Below are 23,822 nucleotides of genomic sequence, written 5' to 3' on the forward strand. Positions count from 1 at the left end.
GCCTGTGCACGAGTTGATATGCTAGGCAATCGTTGTGTCTGCTGCATGCGCATTGTTAATTGGAAGGAAATGAGCATTTGGCCTTTGTGCCTTGCCTTGCATGGGACTCTGCCAGATCTGGCGAACAAGAGGTAACTTCCTTCATGGCGTAGCTTCCAGGCACCCGGGAGCTGGTCGACCTCTACCGCGCTTTGCTTTCTCTTGGCCTGCTGCTTTGATCCCTCAATCAGTTGCTGAGAGTCGTCTGGCCGCAAGTTGAGTTCTTCCCTGATAGGCAGTCGCACCGCTGCTCCTCGTGCAACCGGTCAAACCGACCGATCTGAAACGCTGCGCGCTTGTTTTTTGCACCAGGGTCCCCTGTAAGTGCGCCATCGGTCCGTCAGGGCTGTTGAGGCGAATATTTCACGATGTCTGGCGCGTCTCAGATGCCGCTCCCTGGCAAGGATGCGCATAAGAACGGGAAGAAGCCTCTCAATCTTGTTGCCGTGAACGACAGAACCTGGAGCACCGACGCAGACCTGGAGGGAGCCGCCAAAGAACACTCGGCCCAGGTGCATTACATATCCTCATCCTACATTCCTGAACGTTTTCGTGATGCTCGGTCGCAGAAACTCGGCTTACCGCTTCAGGAGTACCGGTGCTGGTACTCCAAGCTAAGTGTGCAACGCTTCGCTTTGCCTTGTTTATCGTCTGCTCAGCACCAGACGATAGTCACATGTGCATCGACGAGACAAGTCGGGCTAATGCCAAATCACTCAGCATGCATCGAGTACTGATGCTCCTGTGCTGCCACAGGCAACTGCTACATGGGCAGCCTTCCTGGCCTTGTCCTATCGTGAGCTTCTTCCAACACAAACATTATTCGACCTGCCTCACATTAACCTTCCCTGCATCTCTGTGCAGAATGCACTATGCCAGTGCAGTTGGCTGTCTGTCATGCTGACCAAAAACGTGTTTTTGTTCTCAGGATCTGTGGGAGTCGTGTACGGGGATCTGGGTAAGCTCACACAGACACTTATGCATCTCCCAACATTACCGGCACTCCCTGTTAGATGTTTCTAAATCATGCATAGTTGCACTGCTTTTATGCAACTTCCTCTTGAAATCACCCTCTTGCATGCCTTGCAAGCTGCAGACAGGAGAACAAAACGAATGTTAGGCATGAACTGGAAGCCCCCTGCATGCTAAGCCAGGGGGAGATGGCACATGCCAGACTGGCATTGCCAGTAGCTCATCTGCCTGCTTGTGATGCTTTTGAAACCTTAATTATCCATGTTTATGTTGGCTCTCACGTTGTGAAAGAGAGAATTGCATGTGCAGGCACATCCCCGCTGTACATGTGGCCATCCATATTCAGCAGTGCACCTTCTGAGGAAGATGTGATTGGAGCGCTGTCACTGGTCTTATGGACGCTCACGCTCATTGTTGTCATCAAATATGTGGTGCGATTTTCTATCCTTGCATGTGTCATTCTGGACTTTTAAAGACTGCAAACACTGTGCAGCTATGCACCACACCTGCCTTGGCGAAACACATCATCACCAGCAGAGACTGTGCGAAGCAAGAGCATGCATGCGCCTCTATGAAGCTGCACGTCTTTGCTAAAGACATCATCTTGTGCATTCCGTTGATTAGAGCAGACTTCTACTTGGAGTTGCTTGGGTGGGTCGGGAGTTCTGACTCTGTGTGTGAGAACTGCAGGCCATTGTGCTAAACGCCAACGATCACGGGGAGGGTAAGCGCTCTTTTTCTGCCTGCTGCTTTGGGATGTGACACCCGCTTGATGCGCTTGCGCATCATAGCAAGGCCTTGCAAGGCAAACCCTGCTTGCTGCGCTTGCAGCGCTTGCGCAGCACGAGCAAGAGGGGCCTTAACTTGTAAGGGGGTGGCCCTTGGAGCCACCATAGATCGAGGAATTCCCTGAATGGGTGTGCCAATATTGCTACGGACCTTCCTTTGAACATTACTTTTGCCAGTGTGTTCTGAAGCCACCTCAACCTCTCAGCACCCGCTCGGCAGCACATCTGGCCTGCACTCGTGCACGGGCTAGCCACCTTTGTATAGTTCAATGGCGCAATTTGCGTTTTTTTGGCAGGGAATTCCCCTTAATGTACCGTAATGACAGTTATGTATCTATTTACTTATTTGAGACTCGCCAGATCCAAGCAAGACGCAATCAAGAATAGGCACGGTGCTCAGTAGTCACACCGCACCCGCCAGCCGGGGCGCCCATGAATATGATGACAGTAATACTTACTGCTATCGATGGCTTTGCAGGCGGCACATTTGCCATCTACTCCCTGTTTTGTCGCTACGCCAAGATCAACCCCATAGGCGCTGTTGAGGCCAGTGACAAGACACTGCGCCGCTACAGCACCAGCCAGCGCCGGCTCATGGAGATGACCAAGGGGTACAGCGCTGTTCACTCCCTCTCTCTCTGTGCAGGCGCACATGCATAGCACTTATTGCAAAGAATACATCTCTTTGGAGCAGCCAGTTGGCTAATTTTGTTTCTGGAGCTTGCATGCATGCTTTTGAAGCAGAAGAAGAGAGGCCTGGCCCCATCTGTTATGCTATGCAAGCAACTGTAAAGCGAACGTAAGACTAAGACCGAAGAAAAATTCTGGCAGATTGCGGAGCATGCGCTCGTTTTTGCAATCTGTGCATGCACTGTCCATAGCACTTGTGTCTGCGTTGGCAGCATATAAAGAGGACTGAAGTTCGCATGCCCGCAAGACAGAGTTATCACCGAGCACACTTATGTGGCAGGATGAGGTGCGGGGACAGAATCTCACTGGCCCTGGAAAGGCATGCATGGCTGCGGACTTGCCTGCTCATGCTCGTGCTGCTGGGCACATGCGCGCTGGTCGGGGACGGCATCCTGACACCTGCCATCTCTGGTGAGTCACCGCTTACTCACTGGCACGCGGGATGACTCACTCTTGCCTCCACGTTGACCTGGCGGCATGCAGCTGATGACACCTGCTCCCTAGGGGCCCGGTGCTGGTCTGCAACAATACTGCTTGAGCAGATAGCACAACTGCATTGCTGTAATTCTGTGGTTGCATCAGATTTTTGTCGCATTCATGCAGCAAATAAGTGCAGGCCATGTGCCTGTGCAGTGGTGTCGGCAGTCTCGGGGCTACAGGTGCCGGCCAGCCTCCTGGACGACTCAGGCCTGCCTAAAATCAGTAACGGTGAGTCATTGGCTTTCCAAAAATTCCTCGACTTGCTTTAGGAGAAAGCACGTAGATTGCTGTTGCAATAGTGTGGATCCTCATCGTAACATGTCTTGTAAAACATGCATGTTGAGAGAACGATATAAGCGGGTCCCACTGCCATGGCTGCCGGATACTTTGTCATTTTGAATTCGAATTCGAATTAATGTGTGCGTGCCTGAACAGGCGCCGTGGTCGGCATAAGCTGCGCCATAATGGTGCTGATATTCGGCGGGCAGCGTTTCGGAACGTCCAAGATCGGCTTTGCATACGCGCCAGTGCTCTTCCTCTGGTTTCTTTCCAACGCAGCCGTGGGACTTTACAACATCGCCACCGCCTACCCGGCCATTTTGAAGGCATTCGCACGTCCTCCAATTAGTAAATATTACCTCAAAGAAGAATTCTGGAGTTGAGCGCAGCAAAGCATGCATGGAACTCCAGTCCATCTGGCAGCCAACTGGCTGCAGGTGCATTTGTAAATTAGTCAAGAAACCATGAAACATCCATAGGTCTAGTGTCCCAAGGCACTCCTGCACCTTCACTATCCAGCTTGATTATGTCGTGCAGTTGTTACGGCTCCTCTAGCAAGCTGCCAAAACACACGGTGCTCTTGCATTGCGGATGTACTGTTGCAGTCTCAAAATGATATTGATATGCGTGCGGCAGGCTTGCTCCCCGCACTACATCTTCACCTATTTCATCCGCAATGGCCTCACCGGCTGGGAGAGCCTTGGTGGCATTGTTCTGGCGATCACAGATATGCTCCGCCTCCTGCTTCAACAGTGTCTGTGATAGCTTTATTACGGTGCTGCCCAGACAGGTCCTGCTTGCAACAGCTTGTGAAGACCATTGTATGGTAAGGCTTTCAGCAGCATTGTGAGTCTGGGGATTGACAAAGGGGGTGACTGACATGCATGTGTCTTGGTGCACGTGCTGAGGCGCTGTTTGCAGACCTGGGCCATTTCAGCAAAGGGACCATCCGGGTGAGCAACCCATTCTTGGCTCCTGCCCAATCTTTGTAGTGGAATTGGAATTGACTTTCTGGCGAGAAGCCAGGGCAGCACAGGCAGCTTTGGTTGTCTAGCAGAAGGGCTGACTTTGGTTGACTTCCCCTTAACCCTCTTTCAGTTGTTACAAAATTACAGATGGCTGGGGTCCACACCCGGACGCTCAAAGCAATGTGGGGTATCGATTGCATGGAGGCTGAATATGTCTGGCGTGAGTGTGGTGGGCTCTGCTTTGTTCTGCAGCTGAGCGCATTGGGAGTGGTGTACCCCTCGCTCTTAGTAATCTACCTGGGGCAGGCCGCCTACCTAGTGGCCCACCCCGACTCCTACAGCTCCCTTTACTACAGCGCGCAGCCGACAGCTGTCTACTGGCCCATGTTTGTCATCGCCATCCTGGCATCCATCGTAGCCTCCCAATCCATCGTCACGGGTGAGACCCATTTTTATGATTATTACCCGCGTTTCCTGCCAAGAGGCAAGGTGCGTCTGCAGACAAGCTGCATGTGAAGGATGCCATGAACCCAACCCCTGGATGGACTCGCCAGATATGCAAGGCCCAGTCCACCGTGGGCACGGTGCTCAGTACTGAAACTGGCCCCCGCCAGCCGGGGCCTGTGCATGTTACGTACCCGAGCATCCCTGCTTCGGGAAAGCTTCAGGAGCGCAATATTCTGAGTACGAGTCAAAAGTATTTCTGGTTTCACCCAAAACAAAGACTTTCGCTCTCTCTGTCAGCAGCCTTATCCCCAGTTTTGAGACCTGCAGCTTTTCGTGTTGCCTTCGATGGGTTTGAGCAACCTGCCTGCACTCGGCCATGCATGACTATGGCTCATGCACGACCATGACTAACCATGACTACAGTGCATGCGTGACCTCACCATGTTCTACACCATTGCCTGTGCTTGGAGGTCCTGCACAGCCGCAACAAAATCCCCCATACCACCTACAGTGAAGTCAAAATGATCCTGATTCCTGATTGGTTGCATGCGCAGGCACCTTTTCGATAATCTCACAGTCCATGACGCTTGATTGCTTCCCCCGGGTTCGCATTGTGCACACATCAGCCAAAGTCAAGGGCCAGATCTACATCCCAGAAATCAATTGGATCCTGCTCACCATCGGCATTGCTCTGATTCTGGGCTTCACGCTGACTCAGCCTGCCAGCTCACCCGTCAACACCGCCCAATTAGGCAATGCCTTTGGTGCGCGCACCCTTTGTTGCTAGAGTTTTTGTCCTCTTCGAGCGTGCTTGTGTGCCTCTGCTTCATGGTGTCTCGATGAATTGCAGCTACAACGCTGGCAATACTGCCATGGCATGAGGGGAACAAGGTTTGCGCATGCAAGCCCAAGGAATTAGATGGCGGGCTCAGCACACATTGCTTGCATCACCAACAGGATTGACCCCGTTCGACTTGCATGTGTCAGGCCTGCCAGGGCTGCTGCAGAGAGTAGTTGCAGACGAAGTGCTCACCGGGAGTCCTTTGCTTCTATGCATGCAGTGTATAGCATGATGCTTCACATGCTTGACGGTGCTCAGGATTTGTTGCGGCACAGAAAAGTTGGCAGAGAGGGCGCCTCTCTTTGCCGAATCACTCTTGCTGCGATGGGAATCTCATTGTGAGGCCTGTCAGTGCAGCCAATTGGCCTTTCAAGTCACGCTTCCATCAAGCAGTCATGACTAAACAATTATGACTGCTTGCATTTTTCTGGCGCTGCAGGCGTGGCTGTGCTGAGTGTGATGCTGGTCACGACAGTGCTGGTATCTCTTGTGATGCTGGTGGTGTGGGAGAAGCCGCTGGCCCTCGTGCTGCCCTTCTTCCTCTTCTTCTTCATCTTCGAGGGCGTCTACTTCACAGCCAACATCCGCAAGGCACGTGCACAATATCATGGCTTGGGTGCAGACTCGTCTAGAACCTTGGAACCTCTTTGAATATGTGCGCTGCTAAAAGATTAAGGCTTGACCTGCCCGTGGACTATATGGAGCCAGCAAAGTCACCGTTGTGCTGAAGAAATGCAGGGGACGCTAAAAATCCCACATTGACTGAAGCCTAAGTAGTCACACAGGAAGCACATTTGTGGCTTTGAAGATCACCCTTGTCGCCACCAGCATGCGGCTGGGTAAGTAATGCCTTAGAGTGTCCCGTTAATTTAATTTTTAATTTTTTTAGGGTGTAGGGTCAAACTCCAAACCCTAAACCCTAAACCATAAGATGGAAGATCGGCAGACAAGGAAAGGACACGCCTCGTGTATCAGATTTTTTTCAAAAAGTTACCCCTCGGGTAACCCGAGGAGTAACAACAGAACAACCTGAATTGCAGACTTCAAGAAGTGGCTGGGGGGCATGCGGGTGCAACCAAATCTGCACAAAGAATATGAGGAGTTTCTGAGCTGCTTTGTCTGGCGCAAAGATGTTGACACTTCTCGTACCACGCTGCAAGGGCCCTGCATCTTACCCTGCAGGGAACACACGTCCCCCCCGCATTCTCAGTCATGTGTCCAACAACTGAGCACCCCCTACGAGCATGTGCCGACATGTGCGTGCGGTGCGAGCGCAGGTGCCGACGGGCGCCTGGTTCCCTCTAGCGCTGGCGGCTGTGGTCATGGCCATCAGCTGCACGTGGCACTGGGCGTCCATCAAGCGCCTGAGATACCACAACGACCACGCCAAGCAGCTGCCCGAGCTGCTGCAGCCTGCACAAGATCACAGCGATGCCGATTGTGGCAGCGGTGGCGACGGTGGCTTGGTGAAGGGCAGTGGAGCAGCACCGTCTGAGTACAAGGTGAGCGACAGCCGAATTCCATCTGACAAGATAATCGGATTCATTGCTTCTGCGCTGGAGTGTGGGCGCATGTGGTGTAGTCAAGGTGGTTTTTTTGTAATTTGCTGTTGGTTTTGCAAATTTCTTAGCAGGGCTTGCATGATTGCAAAGCGGCTTACTTCGTGAAGGCTTCTGAGTGGATAGCATGCCGTCCTGTCCCATCGGCTCCTTCAAAACATTTTGCTTCTGTCACGTCAGAAGCGTGTAAGCAGGGCTTGTCCAAGTGATCAAGCATGTGGGATTGTTAGCATCTGGTTGCGGCGGTCATCACTCATCTCACGCATGCAAGTGAGATTGAATTTGAAATACCCTAAAACTAAAAATTCGAATCGGCACGCGCAGGTTTTGTCGACCGGGGTGACGGTGCCCCGCCAGCCGGGCGTGGCAGTGTATTACAGCGACAGCCTCCGAGGCCTGCCGCCCATTTTTGAGCAGCTTCTGAGCACCGCGCCCGTCCTGCACAAGCTCATAATCTTCCTGCACATTCGCCAGGCGCGCTGCTGCAGTAGATCACTCACAAGATCGCACTCTTTTCAGATGGGTTGAGGCCAACAGCATGGCTTCTGTCATGTCTCTGGCATGCACCAAGATCTGACGAAAGAGGACTTTACTTCTATATGCAACCTACACCTCAGCATGCCATGTTCCGTTGAGGACTTCAACTGATAAATGCCAGGGCCCTGCACAAGGAACTTTCCTTTAGAGGAGTCCTCAGGGGGATTTTGTCATGTCCTGATGTCACCACCCATGAGAAACTTGATCACAATTGCATTCCTGTGTGGGTGATGTCTGTTTGCACGACGGACGAGTAGCGATTTTGAAAGGGACAGATGAGCATTTTCTGGGCCTGGAATCACAGCCTAACTGCAGCATTGACAGGCGCTGGTAGCCTGAACGAGTTCTTACCCCATGCAAAATCAGGTTCTAACTCAATTGCAATGGGCATTGCCAAATCAGATTATAACTCAACGGGTACTGCAAATAAGGTCATAAATTGTGCCCGTTGCCTGATCAGGTGCCAGTGCCGGCTGTGGCGGAAGATGAGCGGCTGCTGGTGAAGCCGCTGGAGTTCCCGGGCTTCTTTCGCGTTGTGGCCCGCTACGGGTGCTCCTTTTTATCTGAGCACCCAAACACTACCCACGCTGTAATGATCATATTGTTGCAGTCCCTCGGCAGAGTACATCGAAGGCATTTGCTCCCCAGGCCAAGCATGGCCGCAAAGGGAGTCTGGGGTGGCCCAGTATGCATCTGAATAACGGCTAAGCACCGACTTGCTGATACTCTTGACGTACACTATTGTTGGCTTGGCTGCAGACAGTCACAGCACTGCAAGAGGTAGAGGCCGTCTGGGATATTCTGGTCCAGAGAGAGTGAGGAAAAATGAATGCTCTGAATTCAAATATTTCAATTCACATTATAGGTACCGCGATCTTGTGGATCAGGGCCCGGCGTTTGTGCGCCTGTTGATGGCACGGCTGCAGTTGGAGCAGCGCTTCGCAGTCGCCTCTCTTGCGGCCGGCGCCACCGTGCGGCCGCTACAGTCGCAGGTGCGCGCGCAAACCGGCGAACATTGCATTGCACCTGTTTTGGCATCTGATGCAGTGTGCCAAGTTTGGCAGTCGTTGCTGTTGGCCTGTTCTGGCAAGTGCAGCCGCGAGCCTATTCTGGCAAGTTTTCTTTTTTTTTCCTGAGAAAATCAGCGTAGCGGACATGCCACCGGCGGCTGCAGTCGCAGGTGCGTGCGCAAGCTGAGATTTCCATGTTCCGGCAATCACCGATCTGCGTATTTTCTGGTAAAGTGGGCGGCTCAATGGGCATACATTGCATTTCGCCAATACGGTGAAGACAGCCGTGTGCCTGATCGTACCTCCACTGCAAGCGTTGCAGCGCAACACCCATTCTGTCAATGTCCGCCATCTGGTTTGTTTCGCCAAGGGGCGTCACACATTATACTGCCCTTGGGTTCGTTTGCTGCGATGTGCCTGTTCGGCAATCCCTGCACTGCGCCTGTTTTGGCAACGCAACTTACAGATGAGCACACATGATCTTATTTTAGGGTTTTCATATTTAGGGTTTCGGTTTTCATCGGTTAAGGGTGTAGGGTTTAGCGATAGTGAAAACACATGCCCTTTGCGCTGGCGACAGAAACTGCAAGGGGTTTGCATTGTTAGCATGCTATCGAGACCAGCAGTGGAATTGCTCCTGCGGCAAATTGTCTAAAGCTGCTGCTGTGGTTGAGAGCAGAATATGGCGGCGCGTAATCAATTGTTTACACAGCATGCATCATCATGGCAAGGGCAACTTTGGGATGGCTAGGTCTAGACCCAAAGCATTCAGCTGTTTAACGATGCACCCAAAAAAATCTATTCGTGTAAATGTTGAGCTTGTGAGCTCTGCTGCAGGCGCTGTCAGCTGCCCTGTCAGATCCGGCGCTGACTGCAGATGACCTCAGCAAGATTGTGTCGACCGGGCGCAGCTTCCGCCTGCCAAGTGGCGCTGAGTACGAGCTTACTAATCCTGTCCCTGCCAAGGGTCCCCCCACGCCTAAAGAGGCTGCTCCACCTGTGCCCACCACTCAGGTAAACCTCTGAGAAAGCCCTCTGCAATCCTTAATTACTCATTGTTGGTTCCACGGGATGAGAGAAAATGACTGCATTGGCTTGTTTACCCTGATTGGGTGGCTGCATGTTAGCAGTGCATTCCTTACATCCACACGGAAGCATTTTGCATCTTTGCTCCATCCTTCTCCACACATGCATAGTGATTGCGATCTTGCGGCTGACAACATCTCAGCCATGACTCTCATCAGGGTTTGAACCGCAAGATGCAAGCAGATTCATTGAGGTTTAGGCAAGGCATGTTGAGGTCTGGCCTTGGATTTGTCACAGGAGCAGAAGCAGGAGGCGCTGCAGAAGATGGACGCAGCTCTGCTGCAGCTACACGAGATTGAGATTGCTGCCACAGAGAACATAGTGTACATCCGCGGCCGCGCCACCGTGCATGCCAAGCCCGGCACCAACTTCTTCTCCAAGCTGGTGCGATGACTCACCCGTGACTCACCCTCGACTCACCTCCTCCCTGCCCACCAGAACTTTGTCTGCACCCTTTGCTTGCCGCCCTGGCACATCTCCTGATGGTTGAGAAAATGCTAGAATGCACGCAAAGTAGAAAATTTAGGCCTTCGCACACACTGACAGGAGCACAGGACATCAGAAAGTGCTCAGCAGGACAAATGTTTGCCGTGTTTATGACAGTCACCAGCAGCTTTTCACACCTCTGCTTGGCTACGCATGTGCGCACACTCTTGGGTGGAGTTTCTGAGCTTCTGGGGAGGACAGGATTTCCGGTAATAATTTCTGTGGGCTGGTTGCGCAGCTGCTGGAGAAGGGTTATGGTCTCCTGGCAATGCTCAGTCGCTCGCCCATTGCAGCATTCAGGATCCCAGCCAATCGGTTATTGGAAGTCGGGCTGCAGTATGAAGTCTGATTTAGGCAGTGCCCCTGCCACAGGGGGGCATTTAGAAAAGTAAGCATAAAAAAACACTAAAAATTTGTTATCAGATGCTTTTCCTGCCAGAGGCAAGGTGTGTCTGCAGACAAGCTGCAGGGGAATGCTGCCACATATCCTACCCCTGATGCACTTGGACGGATCCAAGTAAAAGTGGGCAAGGTGATCAGCTTTTACACCGGCCCCGCCAGCCAGGGAGGGACTACCAAAAGTAATCAAGTAATCAGTAATCAAGTAAATAGTAATCAATAATCAAGTTCCCCCTGCCTACCAGACGCGAGAAGGAGCTAAATTGAGAAAGATTTACGAGGTAGAAGTCTAGTAAATCCTGCAGGCCCATGGGAGAGGGTGTTTGTTCAGTGCACATGGCGTTGAGTCAAGGCTTGGAAATTGCCATGGCAACAGGCTTTTGCAGCAATATAAGCTCTATCGGAGAGCTGCGCAGGTTAATCACTTCCGGCGCCAGTATCAAGATATGACAGCAAAAAGTTGGCTCGAATGAAGTGCTTGAACATTAGACCGGTGAGGTTTGCAGATACACCATCATAAATGCCATTTTTATGATGGGCGCATTCCCCTGAAGTAAGTATTCCAGTCTGTCAGCCGTTGACCAGAAGCTTCTGAGGGGTTGGTCTGGGACCCCAACCGAATGACAGGTGGCCTTTCAGAGCTTGGTCTGTTGAGGATCAAATTGTTGTGTCGTGCAAGGAGAAAGCACAGCTGCAGCTTCGGAATGAAGATTGGACTATACTTTGGCATGCGCATGGCATAGGTAGTAGCGGTTATAACTGTAAGACAGCACTTTACGTCTGCTCTTCTTTGCAGCTTTTCTGAGCAAAGGCGCCACTCTGTCCAGATGCGGGAGTGCCAGTTTCAGGGCTGGCCAAAATTGGGCCAGATTGCTGTTCAAAATTTTGAGATCTGTGCGATCTGTGCGACGGGTCTTGGACATGTGCTAGGTATTTCATGCACCACTAAGATAGACCTAAGACCCCAGACCCCTAAAATCTGGCGAGCTGTGTCAGGAACACCGGCGCCAAGTTTGGCTCCTGAGGTGGCATTACTCATGATGACCGCGCTGTGCGCGGACTAAGGTTCTGGACCCGCATGCCACTTTCTCACGGATCAGTATTTTCTTGTACTTGGCAATTTGCAGAATTTATGTAACCAGCTTTTCATAATGGCAGCGCTAGTTCATCCTGATGATAGTGTACAAGCATGGAGAAGCCTTGGCTTGGCTGCCAAGATTGCCATATCACCGGAGCAGGAGTCACCATGGAAGGCCATTCACCGGAACATGCATGGATATGTGACACCACACACTGCACCTCAGCAATGTTTGGGACCATGCAAGGTGCATTCAGAACACTTATATGATAATTGAGACCATCAGCTGGAGATAAAAACGCAGAGGATAAATCTGATCCGCCTGATCCCCTGCAGTCCCTCAGCGGGCCCGGAGGCATGAAGATATTTGCAGCAGGCCTATCTATTCTGTTCTGTCTAACCAAGCATCCCTCGCTACAGAATTCATTCTCTGTGGTTAGGGCTCGGCAGTAAAAAATTCTCAAGCATGCAGAGGGCGAATCAGTATACACAGCATCAGGGCTGCAGCCGCTGCTGGCTGCCAGCTCTCCGCCTCTTAGTCCTGGCCTTGAACATCTCCTGGACCTCCTCCAAACTCAGCCCTGCACCAGCACACAACAAATCTCATGAAACAAGTGCTGCTCAGCAGACACGCATGAAAGACTGCATGTCAAAAGTGCACCGTCAAATAGACAAAGCCCAGCTTTGTGCCATATATCTTGGCGTGAGAGTACGAGTGCTGTCCCGACTTTGTCGACATCATGTAGGTTGAATAGAGAAGATGAAGAATGCTTGCCTCTGCATGCGTGTATAAACATCTGGGCACAATTTTGGGTGTTGGACAGGCGCACACCGGTCAAAACACAGGTCCACAAACGCCCAACTAGCTGTTTCGAAGCAAACACTTGAACAGAGGATGTAAATTATGGAGAGGGCTGACACCATAAGCAAAAATCTCACCCTGGGTTTCGACAACTGCAAAGTGCGCCCACACAGTGCCAGCCGCGGCGATCGCTGCGTACAGCCAGAAAGTCCCCGAGCCGCCAAGTGTTCCCGTCAGCATGAGGAAGGTTTGCGCCACTAACGCATTCGTCAGCCAATTCGCAGTCGCCGCCACGCCGCAGGCGAAGCCGCGCACCTGTGACAAACCCCCAGGACTTGCTCAGCATAGCCATGACTAATGAGATGAGGGCTCATAAAAGGCTGCAGCCCTGCAGATGTGTTCATTCCCAATCTGAGCCAGAAGGTGGGCCAGAAGGTGGTGCTGTGTGTGAGGAGCGCCTGTTTGAGCATTCAGCCAGCGAGAGCAGCATGCTAGCCCCCGAAGAAGACATCAACGTTGATCTTTGATCTTAAATCTTTACTGATGGCATGAGACTGTTGAAACACAACCAGACGGCTGCGCTGATGAAGTGTGGAGCTGGGATGTGACAGCAGAGCACTATGTCGCACGCCAGCCCGTCGTCCATCATGGAAGCTTATGACAGTGCTACATGAGGTCCAGGCAAATGCACAACTATAACATCTGCACAGAGCCTTCACAGGCCACCAAGGGTGCCCTCCTGCTAGTTCAAGATGAGTTCAGGAGATAGGCAGAGGTAATTAAGGAATGAGCCAAGCAGGGTTTAGGCAGGGGGGACTAAAGTTGAAGTAGTCTTTACTAAGTAGTCTGTAGTGCCCCCTGTTGTAGGGATGTTAGGGGGTTTTGAAGGGCGCGCCTGAGGGGAATAAATCTCGGCGTTTATGGCCCAGGGCACGGGGCCGAGCCCAGGCGAGAAGGCGGCCAGGTAAACCAATAATCCCCCCAGGATGAGGGGCATGAACCCTGAGGGGCACCCGGCTGTGTAGGGGAAATAAGCGGGGGGCCCGTCGGGGGGTCCCGAGGGACAGCCGTCGCCCCTCGCCACGCACACCCCCGGCGCCGCCACGTCGGCCGCCGGGCCGCAGAAGTCGCAGCCCTGCGAGAGTAGTCAGCGATCAGTCATCCAACGATTGTAGATCATACAGTATACGCAACTTAGTGTGCACGCTAAGAGTTACGAAGACCAAGGTTTCTAGCAAAATGCCAATGTGAAGAACCAGGGTGCCTGCGACAAGGAAGTTGCCAGAAAATGGGTATGAACATGCAAATGACGGCCTGTGGGAGCTAAGACCAAATAGACATTCAGAGTGGCCAGCCGTCGCTGTGATCTGCCGGGTACAAATAAAGATGCAGACGCCACAGGGCTGATTGACACATGCCCTTGCTAGGTCAACCTCACAAAGCATACAAGACCAGCGAGGCATTGATGACTTAAGTGCCTCGTCAGGTCTCACAGGCATTGCAAGAGGCTGTCCTAGGACAGGCGGATGGTAGAGAGGCAGGTGCGCGCACCTGCCGGATGCACTGCGTGCACGTGGCCGCGGCAGCCGCCGGGCAGCTTCCGCCGGGCGCCACCGGCGGCGCGTGCAACTCGGACACCTTGAAAGCTCCTCCAAGCAGCAGCAGAGCAAGTGTCACCGCGCACAGGCTGCTCTGCAGCAGCTTCCTGATCCCAACACACACAAAAATCAGAAGCTCTTCATAAGTGCCGATTGTGCCCCTTTGCCCGAGCCATGCCTGCCCTATACACATTCCTGCTATGCATGCTGTAAAAGGGAGTCCCATCCAGGTGTCATCTGGTTACTAATGACCAACAAATATATTTACCCCTCTCCAAAGTCTTCCCCCACCGTTTTCCTGCAATCCCTCCCCAGCACATGACATAGCACAGCATGGGGGCAAACGTTTGCACCCAGTTGCAGCTTGCTTCAAACCTCAAACAATGACCTGTGAAGTGCGTGGAGGCACTAGTCAGTTACACAGATGCCTGAAGAAGGTTCCTTCCTCAAGTCTCACAAGGCTTTATGATCTGACGGAAAAGGGATTAGGTGATGCGCACCTCCTGCCGCATCTGTCGATCGCCACCATTCCCACGACAGTCCCCAGTGCATTGACGGCCGCCGGCGCCATCGCCACCTGCGCGCACATTCCGCACATGACTCCTTTTCTCATTTTTTTTATATCAACCCCCTAATCAGGGTGATCACCCCTTCCACTTTCTCTCTGCCTTGCTCTTCCCCTAGCTGTTAGGCGAGTCACTACCTCTGAATAAGAATATCCTCTGGCCTGCCGACCTGATGGCACACCTTACGCAGTGCTTCAAAATATAACACCCCCCTCGCCTTTGCATCAAGGCAATGCAACTCGAAGGTATGAGCTGCACACAATGTCACCACTACAGAGAAAGTGTGTCAGGGACAATTTGAAATTGCATGTTACCCCTACACCCTACACCCTCAACCTCAAATTATTACATAATATGAAATTATGTATGCTTGTGATGCCGGCATGCTAATGTGCATGTCTTGCCTTGGTGCCTCAACATGAGAAGGGTTCTGCATGTTCCAGATGGTTCCAGAGGTGGGCATAGCAGGCAAGGTGTTCAGCAACATGACGCTGCGAACACAGAATGTTTCAACGCCCTGTCAGAGCACATAAACATAGGGGCCTCACGAGCAGGGCGGTGCGCTTGTCATGCAGGCCGGCCAGCTCGAGGATGACAGGCGTGTAGTACATGACTGTATTGATGCCCGCCAGCTGCTGCAACACCTGCAGCCCCACGCCTGCAGCACAGCAACATCAATCTATGTTCCTTACCATGCTCACTGACAGGTTTTTTCAACAGTGTACAAAAGGCTACCACTGGCGCAAGCACACCGCAAATGTGGATGACTTTAGGACTGGCAATAGAACTGCCAGAAACCTGAAAAGGCTCTACCCCATTCCCCATTCATCCTGCTGCCGGTGATTCCCGCGCAAGTGTTGCAAAATGGCACGCATGCTTTTGCCGAGCATCGCAAGTTTGCACGACTGCTACTAGACTGCTGGCCCTTCCACCAATCACAATAGGAAGCATAACGACGCACAGCAGAATCAAGGGATCTTTCAGAAGGTAGGTCACAATAGCAAGTGTAAGGACGCACAGCAGAATGAAGGAATCTTTACAAAATGTGGATGACACACGGCGCCCATTAGGTAATCACCTATGTGCAGCTGGGCCCGCAGTTCGGGCGTGCCCAGGGCTGCCCAGACGCTGATGCGGGCAGCCCGGTCGCTGTCCACCTGGGCGCTGATGTCAGCAGCCTCCTTGTCCACGTCAGCGCTGGCCACCAGCTTCTCCAGAGCTGCCCTGCCCTCCTCCTGCCTCCCGTGCGCCAGCAGCCACCTGTGCATGAAAGTGCAGAAATATCAGCATCAAGACTTCTCAAAGCAATAGGCATCACATCTGGACTTCCCTCCACAATGTGGCTCATCAATCAATTAGATGCGAGCTGCTCCCGTCAACATATTTGCAGTGCCATTGACTTCCGTGCAGTTGTGCAGGATCGTGTGTGTGAATGCATGCGAGAAGGAAGAGACGTGTTCGTAATGCTATTACAGGAAATGAAATCCTTAGTGCCCTCAGAGTTCTATACTTAGAGTCCTTCGCTGATCTGAGACATGCTGGGCAAGACAGGTAAAAAGTGAGAAAGTGAAATTCGTAGAGTTGTCAGAGTCCTCAGAGTTGTATTCTACTTGAAGAGCGGACCTGGGGGACTCAGGAAGGAAGAGCAGGCCAACCATCTGCAGAAGGGCGGGCACGGCTGCAACCCCCAGCATCCACCTGCGCACCAACAATCAATGTCCGACACTCCTCATTCACTGCAGCCCTTGAGTGACCTGGTAACAAGTCGAGTAGCCTGCTTGCCAGGTGTTGGCATGCTCAAGGAGGCGGATTGCCAAGCCTGCCACAAGAACTAGATAGGTCCAGCAAGAAGTGACTATCAAATTTGCAGGAGCAAGCTTGCAGAAGCAAGCAAGACAAATCACTGCAATCATCACATGCAAGGCAAGCAAGATGCACCGCCAATCACTTAACACATTAGCCAAACAATACCGCTCTCCGCACAAAGTAGGACGATCCACAGTCCTCCGAATAAATATGCTCCTCTCAACAGCACAGATTATAAACTCCAGGCTAAGCTAGCACCACGCACCTCCAAGTCCCAGGCACAAAGGTGAAGAGATAGTCCGCGAGGTAAGCCACGAACTGGCCGCTGGTGATCATGAAAACGTTCACCGTGACCAGCGTCGCGCGTACCTCCGCCGGCGCTGATTCAGCGATGTACACCGGCACGGTCACGGAGGCCAGGCCCACCCCAATGCCAACCAAAGCACGCCCTGATCAGGCAACAAAACATTCACTGGTTTGAATTTGTAAAGCAATTTGAAATCTGCCTGCACGGGGTGTTTTCGAGGGGCTGCCTCCCATCAAAGTCGAGCTTGCCCTGGACGGGCCATGCTGCATGAGATCTGCCTGCATGGCGTGTCCAAGTTTTGGGCCATCAAAAACGCCGTCAAAAGATGGTTTAAATCAGATACCTTCAGACATCTGAGGCATTTGGCTTAGTGGGCATGAAGCGCGATTGAACAGATTCAAAACATGTGCATCCAGAGGAGGTGAAGAGACTCCGTACCGCAATTTCGACCGGGTGGCAGGACATTGCCTTTTCAGCACACAAAAGAATGACATATTGGACACAAAAGGACACGCCAAAGCATACACAGATTTGTGCAGAAGTCAAGGCAGAAGCACCTGCAATGATGACAGACACGTCGGGTGCAGCCGACATGAGCAGCGCGCCGACGGTGAACAGCACATCGCCGGCCATCAGCGCCTTTTTGCGCCCGAGAAAATCGCTGAGGGCGCCCCCCAGCGCGGACCCCCCGGCCGCGCCGGCCACCGCCGCGCTCACGATGGTGCCCTGGATCCAGCTAAGCCTGTATGCATGCATGCACAGCGCGCCTGATCAGGCAGTGCTCATTCCAGAGCTGCAACTTGCCTTGGAAGATGTAAATAAGGTGAGTGAGTGGTGAGTAAGATCCTTAGCCAAAGTGGATCCAGCAGAGGATTGATGCGCAGAACGGAAGGGTGGCAAAGCGCTCTCAGAAAAAAGAATTACGTGCAATGAATGAAGCCTGACGCACAGGTGCAAGCCCAGAGATTGGCTCGAGCAATCTAGTGTTCATGAGCAGCACACAAAGATTGGGAGCGTCGCATGCCTGGCTGCGTCTGTGCTGTAGCTTGACATCACGTCATCCTGCATATAGGGCAGCGCTCCAGAAATGACGCCTGTGTCATACCTGCATGCATGCGCAAAGAACAGTTCATGTCTTTGTAACCAAAGGAAGTGTGATCAGGAGGCATATCACATGTGAGATCCCATGGAAGAGCCTAGAATGACACATTCGATGGAGAGAGAGAGAGTGAGGGCGCACCCAAAGAGAAAACCACCGGTGCCGCAAATCAATGTCAGCAGCCACACATATCCTCTTGGGCTGAGCCTGCGTGAGAAGAGTTTATATCAAGGTTACCCCTTGTTTGGAATTACAATTTTGCCAGTATAAGCGATGGCCTGGCAACAGCACCAGATAATGGGGTACACTGAGTGAGGCATGTCATTTGCAAAATATCTTTTGAGTAATGTGATGCGCACCAGGAAGGAGCAGAGCGCACAGCGGTTGGGTTGCTGTTAGTTTCGCCTTCCAGCAATGCCGCCCTCTCTGACCATCCCACAAGAATATTGTCAGGAACACCACATGCACGCCGGAAAAGAAGTTTAAAATTGTTCAAGCACAGTACGTCCAATTTTCTCAGGGGTGTGGATCCCAGGCGACTTCAACGTCGCCATCTGATGATCTAGCTACCTGTTGCTGGTGCGCTACCGGTCGATGTGTTGGCCATCTCGAGGCCTGCTGATGGGTCCAAGACTTTGGGGCTCGGACCGTTGCCCCGGCGACTGACCTTGTGCATGTCCTCACATGTCTAAATCACTTGCTCAAGGACTAAGATGCGCCATTTCCCTAGTCACCATCCCCAATAGATCTCGTGAGCTTGCGTGGCTTGGAGGTGGAAGGTCTTCTCCTCTCCTGTCCAGGGCAGGATGCCGGCCACTGCACGATAGACACGTTTGATTGATCCTATCGATTCTGTTTGCTCGCAGACTGGCGAAGATTGCTGCTTATAACACGATAAATTGCTCTCATCGCAATATATTATTCTGCTGGCTTTGCGTTTGTCTCGACTTGCGATCCGTGATCGTCTCAAGAATATATACTGGCAGAATTAGAAAGCAATGACGAGGGTACTTATGACATTCGAAGCTTGATGAAAGCGCGCTCACTACACTGACTGCCATGACTTTTTCCAAAGGGCACAATACTCTTGCGAATCTATCGGCTGATTGCAATACGTTCCATTGCCAACTCCTAACCTTCTTTCCATCGCAGCTGCAGAAGGGCCTTCTGAAACCGAAGGAGGAACGTAAATAGATCCATGTCAGCAGAAGTGATGACGTCATCATTTGATCGCCGCCGCAGAACAGGACAGCCGCTATCGAAACGTCTCGGAACAGAATTCTTTGCAATTTCATCGAGCACTTGCTTTGTGGACGGGTCTGCTGATGAGAAGAGAATCCACATCAGGAATCGTCGTCTTCATAAAGGTCGATTGAGCTGCAGAAGCAGGGGATGTCGTCTTCAAGCGATGACGAGGAGTACAGCTCCCTAGCGGAAGAGGTGATCTTGATCCCTTGTTCACCTGAAGTCCATTGGTTCAATGCCTTTCGTGGCAGTAGATCAGGTTGTGAACACGGATTGCCTTGCACGTTCTCATGCAGCACAAATAATAGTAAAACAACTAGCTGCTGGTACAATTTAAGTTCTATGCCACAGGAACGATCTTTCTAGAGTAGCTTTAAAAGGTATCATCTAGTTTTCACCTTATTCGTGTATGTATCAAGCACCCCTGTTCTTCCTGCTGCACAGGAGGCAGCTTTGGCCATGGGAGCAGAAGGAATGGAAAAGGACGGAGACGAGGACGAGGAGGGAAACAGCGCAGAGCAGCGAGTAGCACGGTCCTCTGACGCTGGCGCCCGGCCGCCCATCTACAATGCGGAGGGCATGCACGAAAAGCTGGAAGACATCTGCTGGCCGTCAGAGGTGCCATATCCCTCCGCCTCTGTTTATTATGCAGTCAAATGCAACGTCAAAGAATTTTCTTCTTATGGTTCCAATGACTGCTGCAGAAGTGCACAGAAGCAAGAAAATCGACGCCACAAGCTTCTGACAGGCTTTTGTGCCCTCTGTTTGCATACAGGCAGCCTGGGACGAGTCGCTTGTGATCACTGGGGAGGATTCCACACAAGTGGAGGATGTGGATGATGACCTGGCAAGGGAGCTGGCCTTCTACAATCAGGTCCTGCTTCATCATAGCCCCTGATCACCTGTCATTAAGACATCGTTATCGTGAAAGGAACTTATCTACTTGTACCGCTGTCCTGCCTGAGTGCGCCTCTACTTTTTGTGCTCTTCAGAGCCGATACCGGCGCTTGAGACTGGCAGAGGCAACCAGGCTGGTGTAAACCCATGCCAGTCTCAGATAAGCGCAAACAGTAAGGGAGTATTGTGGCAGATCGGCGGTAAATGAGCCTCAGCAGCTGGTGCCCTTTGGGTCCATGATTGATAGCTGCTAAATTCGCTGACCTGAGTCATTTTCTGCGCCAGGCGCTGGCAGCGGCGCGGGGAGCCGTGGGGAAGCTGGAGGCAGCTGGCACGAAGTGGCTGCGGCCGCCGGACTACTACGCGGAGATGGTGAAGAGCGACGAGCACATGGCCCGCGTCAAGGCGCAGCTCATGCATGAGCAGGGCGAGATTGAGGGCGCCCAAGATAGGTGCATCCCGCACCTCAACTTTCGGCAGCCACCCAGTGAATGTTTGTTGTACAGCTGTGCAGCTGAGACTCTGCAGGCCGAGGCCCAAAATGGCAGCCTGAATGACGGCCTTGAGTCAGACACCTGCACTCTGGAGACTGGGCTTTTGTCAGTAGCTTCGGGTTCTTCGCAAGCGCAGATCGTTACACGTTACATCCTTCGTGTTTGTCACATTCTGAAGTACAGTGGACTACCAGGCCATGCAAACAAAGGGACGAGCACAGTTGGGCATAGAGGGGTGGTGCACCCCGTCATGTCTTTCAAGTGGCGCCTGCCACAGCGAAATGTTTACATGGACTCCAACCGCTTGCAGCACTGCCATGAAAGTGCCTGAGAAATGAAGCCTATGCAGTGGCTGACATGCTCGGTTGTTTGCAGGCGGAAGCAGCGGGAGGCGAAGAAGTACTCGAAGCAGGTGCAGGCGGAGCGGATCAAGGAGAAGGCGCAGACCAAGAAGGCCAGCATCTCATCCATCTCCAGGTCAGCCCCATCCTTACCTCCTTTTAGAGGAGCATATAGCTGTATCTCTTAAATCCAAGCCAAGACAGAATGCAACACATGCAATACAGCGCCAAGCGTGGAGGCACGGCTGCCTCGCTGTTGACATGCAATGCATGCGTAAAAGTCAGGCTAGTCTAGTTGTCGACCCTCATTGTCAGCCTGGTTGGCATGAAAGATACAAGCTGACCTCCATCGCCACAGTTGCCATGATCTTCTTGCTTTTTTTCTGCTTCTGTTTCGCATTTTCCGTGTAATATATTTTACAGCAAAATACTGTGCGCAGGCTGCGCAAGCAACGCGCGCGCGATGGCTTTGCCGGGGAGCTTGACATGGAGAAGGAGCTGGCGCGCGGGCCGGGCGGCAAGACGCCGATGAGCCCCGGGCAGCGCATCCGCCCAGGTGGGCAGCCGCTCTGGGCACTTTCTATCAACAATCCGCACGCAACAGCACATTCTGGTGCATGTTGCAAGAAGATCCTGAATCTGGCAGTGAGGTATTGCTGTGTCGGGGATCTTTGGCGGCGAGCACCAGGACGTTCTGACTCTGACGAATCTGCATCGCATGACTAATTCACGCTTAAAAGTTGCCACAGATTTCACCTCGCTGGCTGTTGCCAGTGGGCAGTAGACCTCATCCTTCATCTGTGTCAGCCCTCTCAAGGCGCATTAGGGTGGGCCCGTTCATTGGGCCCCTTGACCTCTATAAGCAGCTGTTGAATTGTGCGAGTCCATGCAGGCGAGCGCAAGGTGAGCAAGAAGCGGGAGGCAAAGGACACCAAGTTTGGGTTCGGCGGCCGCAAGCGGCTGGGCAAACAGAACGACGCCAGCAGCGCCGCCGACATGGGCGGTTTCCGTCAGGGGAACTTTGACGACGGCGTGGGCCGCGGCCGGTGCGCGCCCCTTTTTGCACCCTTTTCCTCCCTCTCACAGGGACAAGAGAAAGAGGTATGCAGACATCAAGGCAGAGCGAGCGCCAGGAGATAGGAGGATTATAACTTGTATGTGAATGGGACAATGGGCCAGAATGCAGGATTGGACCTTTGTCTCCTCTTTCAGGGGCTCTGAACTTCATCAAAGCTGCTGGACCCTAGGACGCCTGCTAAAGAAAAGGCACTAGACACTGAAGAGGGATTGCAAAAGCATCGAAGGCATAGGCGCTTTACCAGTGCCTCTCTTCCCCACACATTTGCTTTGGCAGCAGCCAGTGTGCGCCATTTTTCACTGCCCACCTCCCACGGGATGCAATCCTCGTGTAATAAGTTGAACCACATCTTCTGGTCTCTGGTCTTCTGGTCTCTTGAGACAGCTGAAACGAAGATTCATGTGTGCTGTGTCCAGGGGTGGCGGCGGCAGGGGGAGGGGCGGCGGCAGAGGCAGGGGAGGTGGCAGGGGTGGTGGCAGGGGGGGCGGCAGGGGGGGCGGCAGGGGGGACGGGGGTGTCAGACAGGGGGGCGTTAAGAAAAATGCTGGGGGGAACCGGCCAGGCAAGGCGCGGCGACAGGCTGGGAACAGGGGTCGTTGATCATTTGAGAGGAAGGGGATTAGTAGTGTTGCAGGAATGGTGAAGCGTGCTTTGTGCTTGCAAAGAAGGTGTTGTGAAGTGTAGTTAGCTGTGCATACCGCCCTCGCTTTACAGAGCAGGTTTAGGGGGACCACTGTTCGAAGGAATGATTATGTGACCCTTTTCCACAAGTTGTGCACGTGGCAGAAAGTCTGGAGTGTAGTCTGCCCTCAAGCCCAGACCTGCAGTTAGTCATTCTGCAAATGGGCAGCCCCAATTGCTGGAGTCCCATTGCCAACCTGTGACAGTGGTTTTGTAAGCTGCACTGTGCAGTGACTTTAGTAACTCACATAGTCGGCCGATGCACCGCGGACTATGCACCGGCAGTAGAATAATGTTTACACCATGGCCTGTAATTGATGATCTGGGAGTTGAGAACACCTCTTACAGCACAATCAAACGACAGATGAAGTATTTGCACTCACCTAACGACAGGATTGCCACTGGCCAATGTAATCAGCCACTCATTCGTCTCAAATTTCAAATCCTGGGTGTCAAACCCTAGTCCAACCCTAGTGACGAACCACCGCCCACCCAACGAGTCATTCCGGAACGACATGAAGGGCAACGGCAACATTCCGATATCACAAATACCTGAATGCCAAGACGTCTGTTGCTTCAAGCGTTCAATTATCACTGTTTGTAGCTAAGAGGGACATCGTCAAGGTCCAACGCAGCTCCGAATAGCAGCCAGCGTTTTGCTCAGGTCGTGGATCGCATAGCTGACACAGAGCCAGGGAGCATTTGAGACTTTAAGGCATCTTAATTCACACAGAAACCGAAGCCGTTGCCCAGCTAAAATGATCAGAAGGAGTTCCCAGGTGAAACAGGTGAGCGTCCGCTGGTTGTCCCAGCGTTCTCGAGTCCTGCGTCACATGCGCTTGGAGGCGGAGCTAGACGGAGCAAGCAAAGCTATCATGCTTCAGTCCATCGTCTCATGACAGAACTTATAAGTCTTTGTTGAATGCACAGCAAGCATTCCAGACGTTCTTTCGTACGCAGACCTCTTCTGGGAACCATATCAAGACTATGACTGTGCGTTGGGCCATGTAGGGTGGGTGACGGCGCGTTGAAGGAGCATTGAAGTGAGACTATCTTCGATTGCTAGGTAAGTCCTATAGTTGACAATTAATCGTCCTAAAAGACACGCTCTCTGCGACTTAAGGCTCCCGCAGTCTGGACGATGCCGTTGTCGCAGCAGTGATGTACGACGAAATGCTGGCTAGCGCCTTTCGCCAATGACAAATACGCCCAATTCCTTCATTTTATGTCTTTTAATCATTGTACTGGT

The 23,822-nt window shown here is 52.4% G+C and overlaps 3 protein-coding genes across 3 annotated transcripts; 2 read left to right on the forward strand and 1 right to left on the reverse strand.

The window, feature by feature from the left end:
- Positions 1-969: 969 nt before the first annotated feature.
- Positions 970-7,540, forward strand: COCSUDRAFT_1026 (potassium transporter; the record flags this gene model as incomplete). The annotated part of the gene is made up of 15 exons (XM_005644580.1): positions 970-997; positions 1,321-1,442; positions 1,702-1,735; positions 2,278-2,410; positions 2,788-2,900; positions 3,123-3,197; positions 3,405-3,584; positions 3,786-3,787; positions 3,885-4,002; positions 4,170-4,201; positions 4,469-4,655; positions 5,218-5,427; positions 5,944-6,099; positions 6,777-6,855; positions 7,339-7,540. Coding segments are annotated over 15 exons (1,671 nt in total), but the record flags the coding sequence as incomplete, so codon positions are not given.
- A 4,354-nt stretch (positions 7,541-11,894) lies between these two features.
- On the reverse strand, positions 11,895-18,988 carry COCSUDRAFT_30742 (general substrate transporter). The gene is made up of 14 exons (XM_005644581.1): positions 18,408-18,988; positions 18,197-18,263; positions 17,979-18,044; positions 17,790-17,843; positions 17,296-17,480; positions 16,697-16,880; positions 16,249-16,323; positions 15,704-15,885; positions 15,174-15,283; positions 14,560-14,636; positions 14,013-14,166; positions 13,300-13,596; positions 12,599-12,776; positions 11,895-12,240 (listed from the first exon to the last, which is right to left on the reverse strand). Exons 1-14 carry the CDS (start codon positions 18,511-18,513, stop codon positions 12,155-12,157), a joined length of 1,821 nt encoding a protein of 606 aa, XP_005644638.1. The 5' UTR covers positions 18,514-18,988; the 3' UTR covers positions 11,895-12,154.
- Positions 18,989-19,556: 568 nt separating this feature from the next.
- Positions 19,557-22,905, forward strand: COCSUDRAFT_30743 (eukaryotic rRNA processing; the record flags this gene model as incomplete). The annotated part of the gene is made up of 7 exons (XM_005644582.1): positions 19,557-19,700; positions 19,858-19,956; positions 20,265-20,431; positions 20,849-20,950; positions 21,255-21,370; positions 21,698-21,860; positions 22,384-22,905. The coding sequence occupies 7 exons, from the start codon at positions 19,557-19,559 to the stop codon at positions 22,490-22,492; spliced, it is 900 nt and encodes a 299-aa protein (XP_005644639.1). The 3' UTR covers positions 22,493-22,905.
- Between the last annotated feature and the right edge of the window lie 917 nt (positions 22,906-23,822).

This window comes from Coccomyxa subellipsoidea, assembly GCF_000258705.1.
Source record: "Coccomyxa subellipsoidea C-169, whole genome shotgun sequence".
Lineage (NCBI taxonomy): Eukaryota > Viridiplantae > Chlorophyta > Trebouxiophyceae > Coccomyxaceae > Coccomyxa > Coccomyxa subellipsoidea.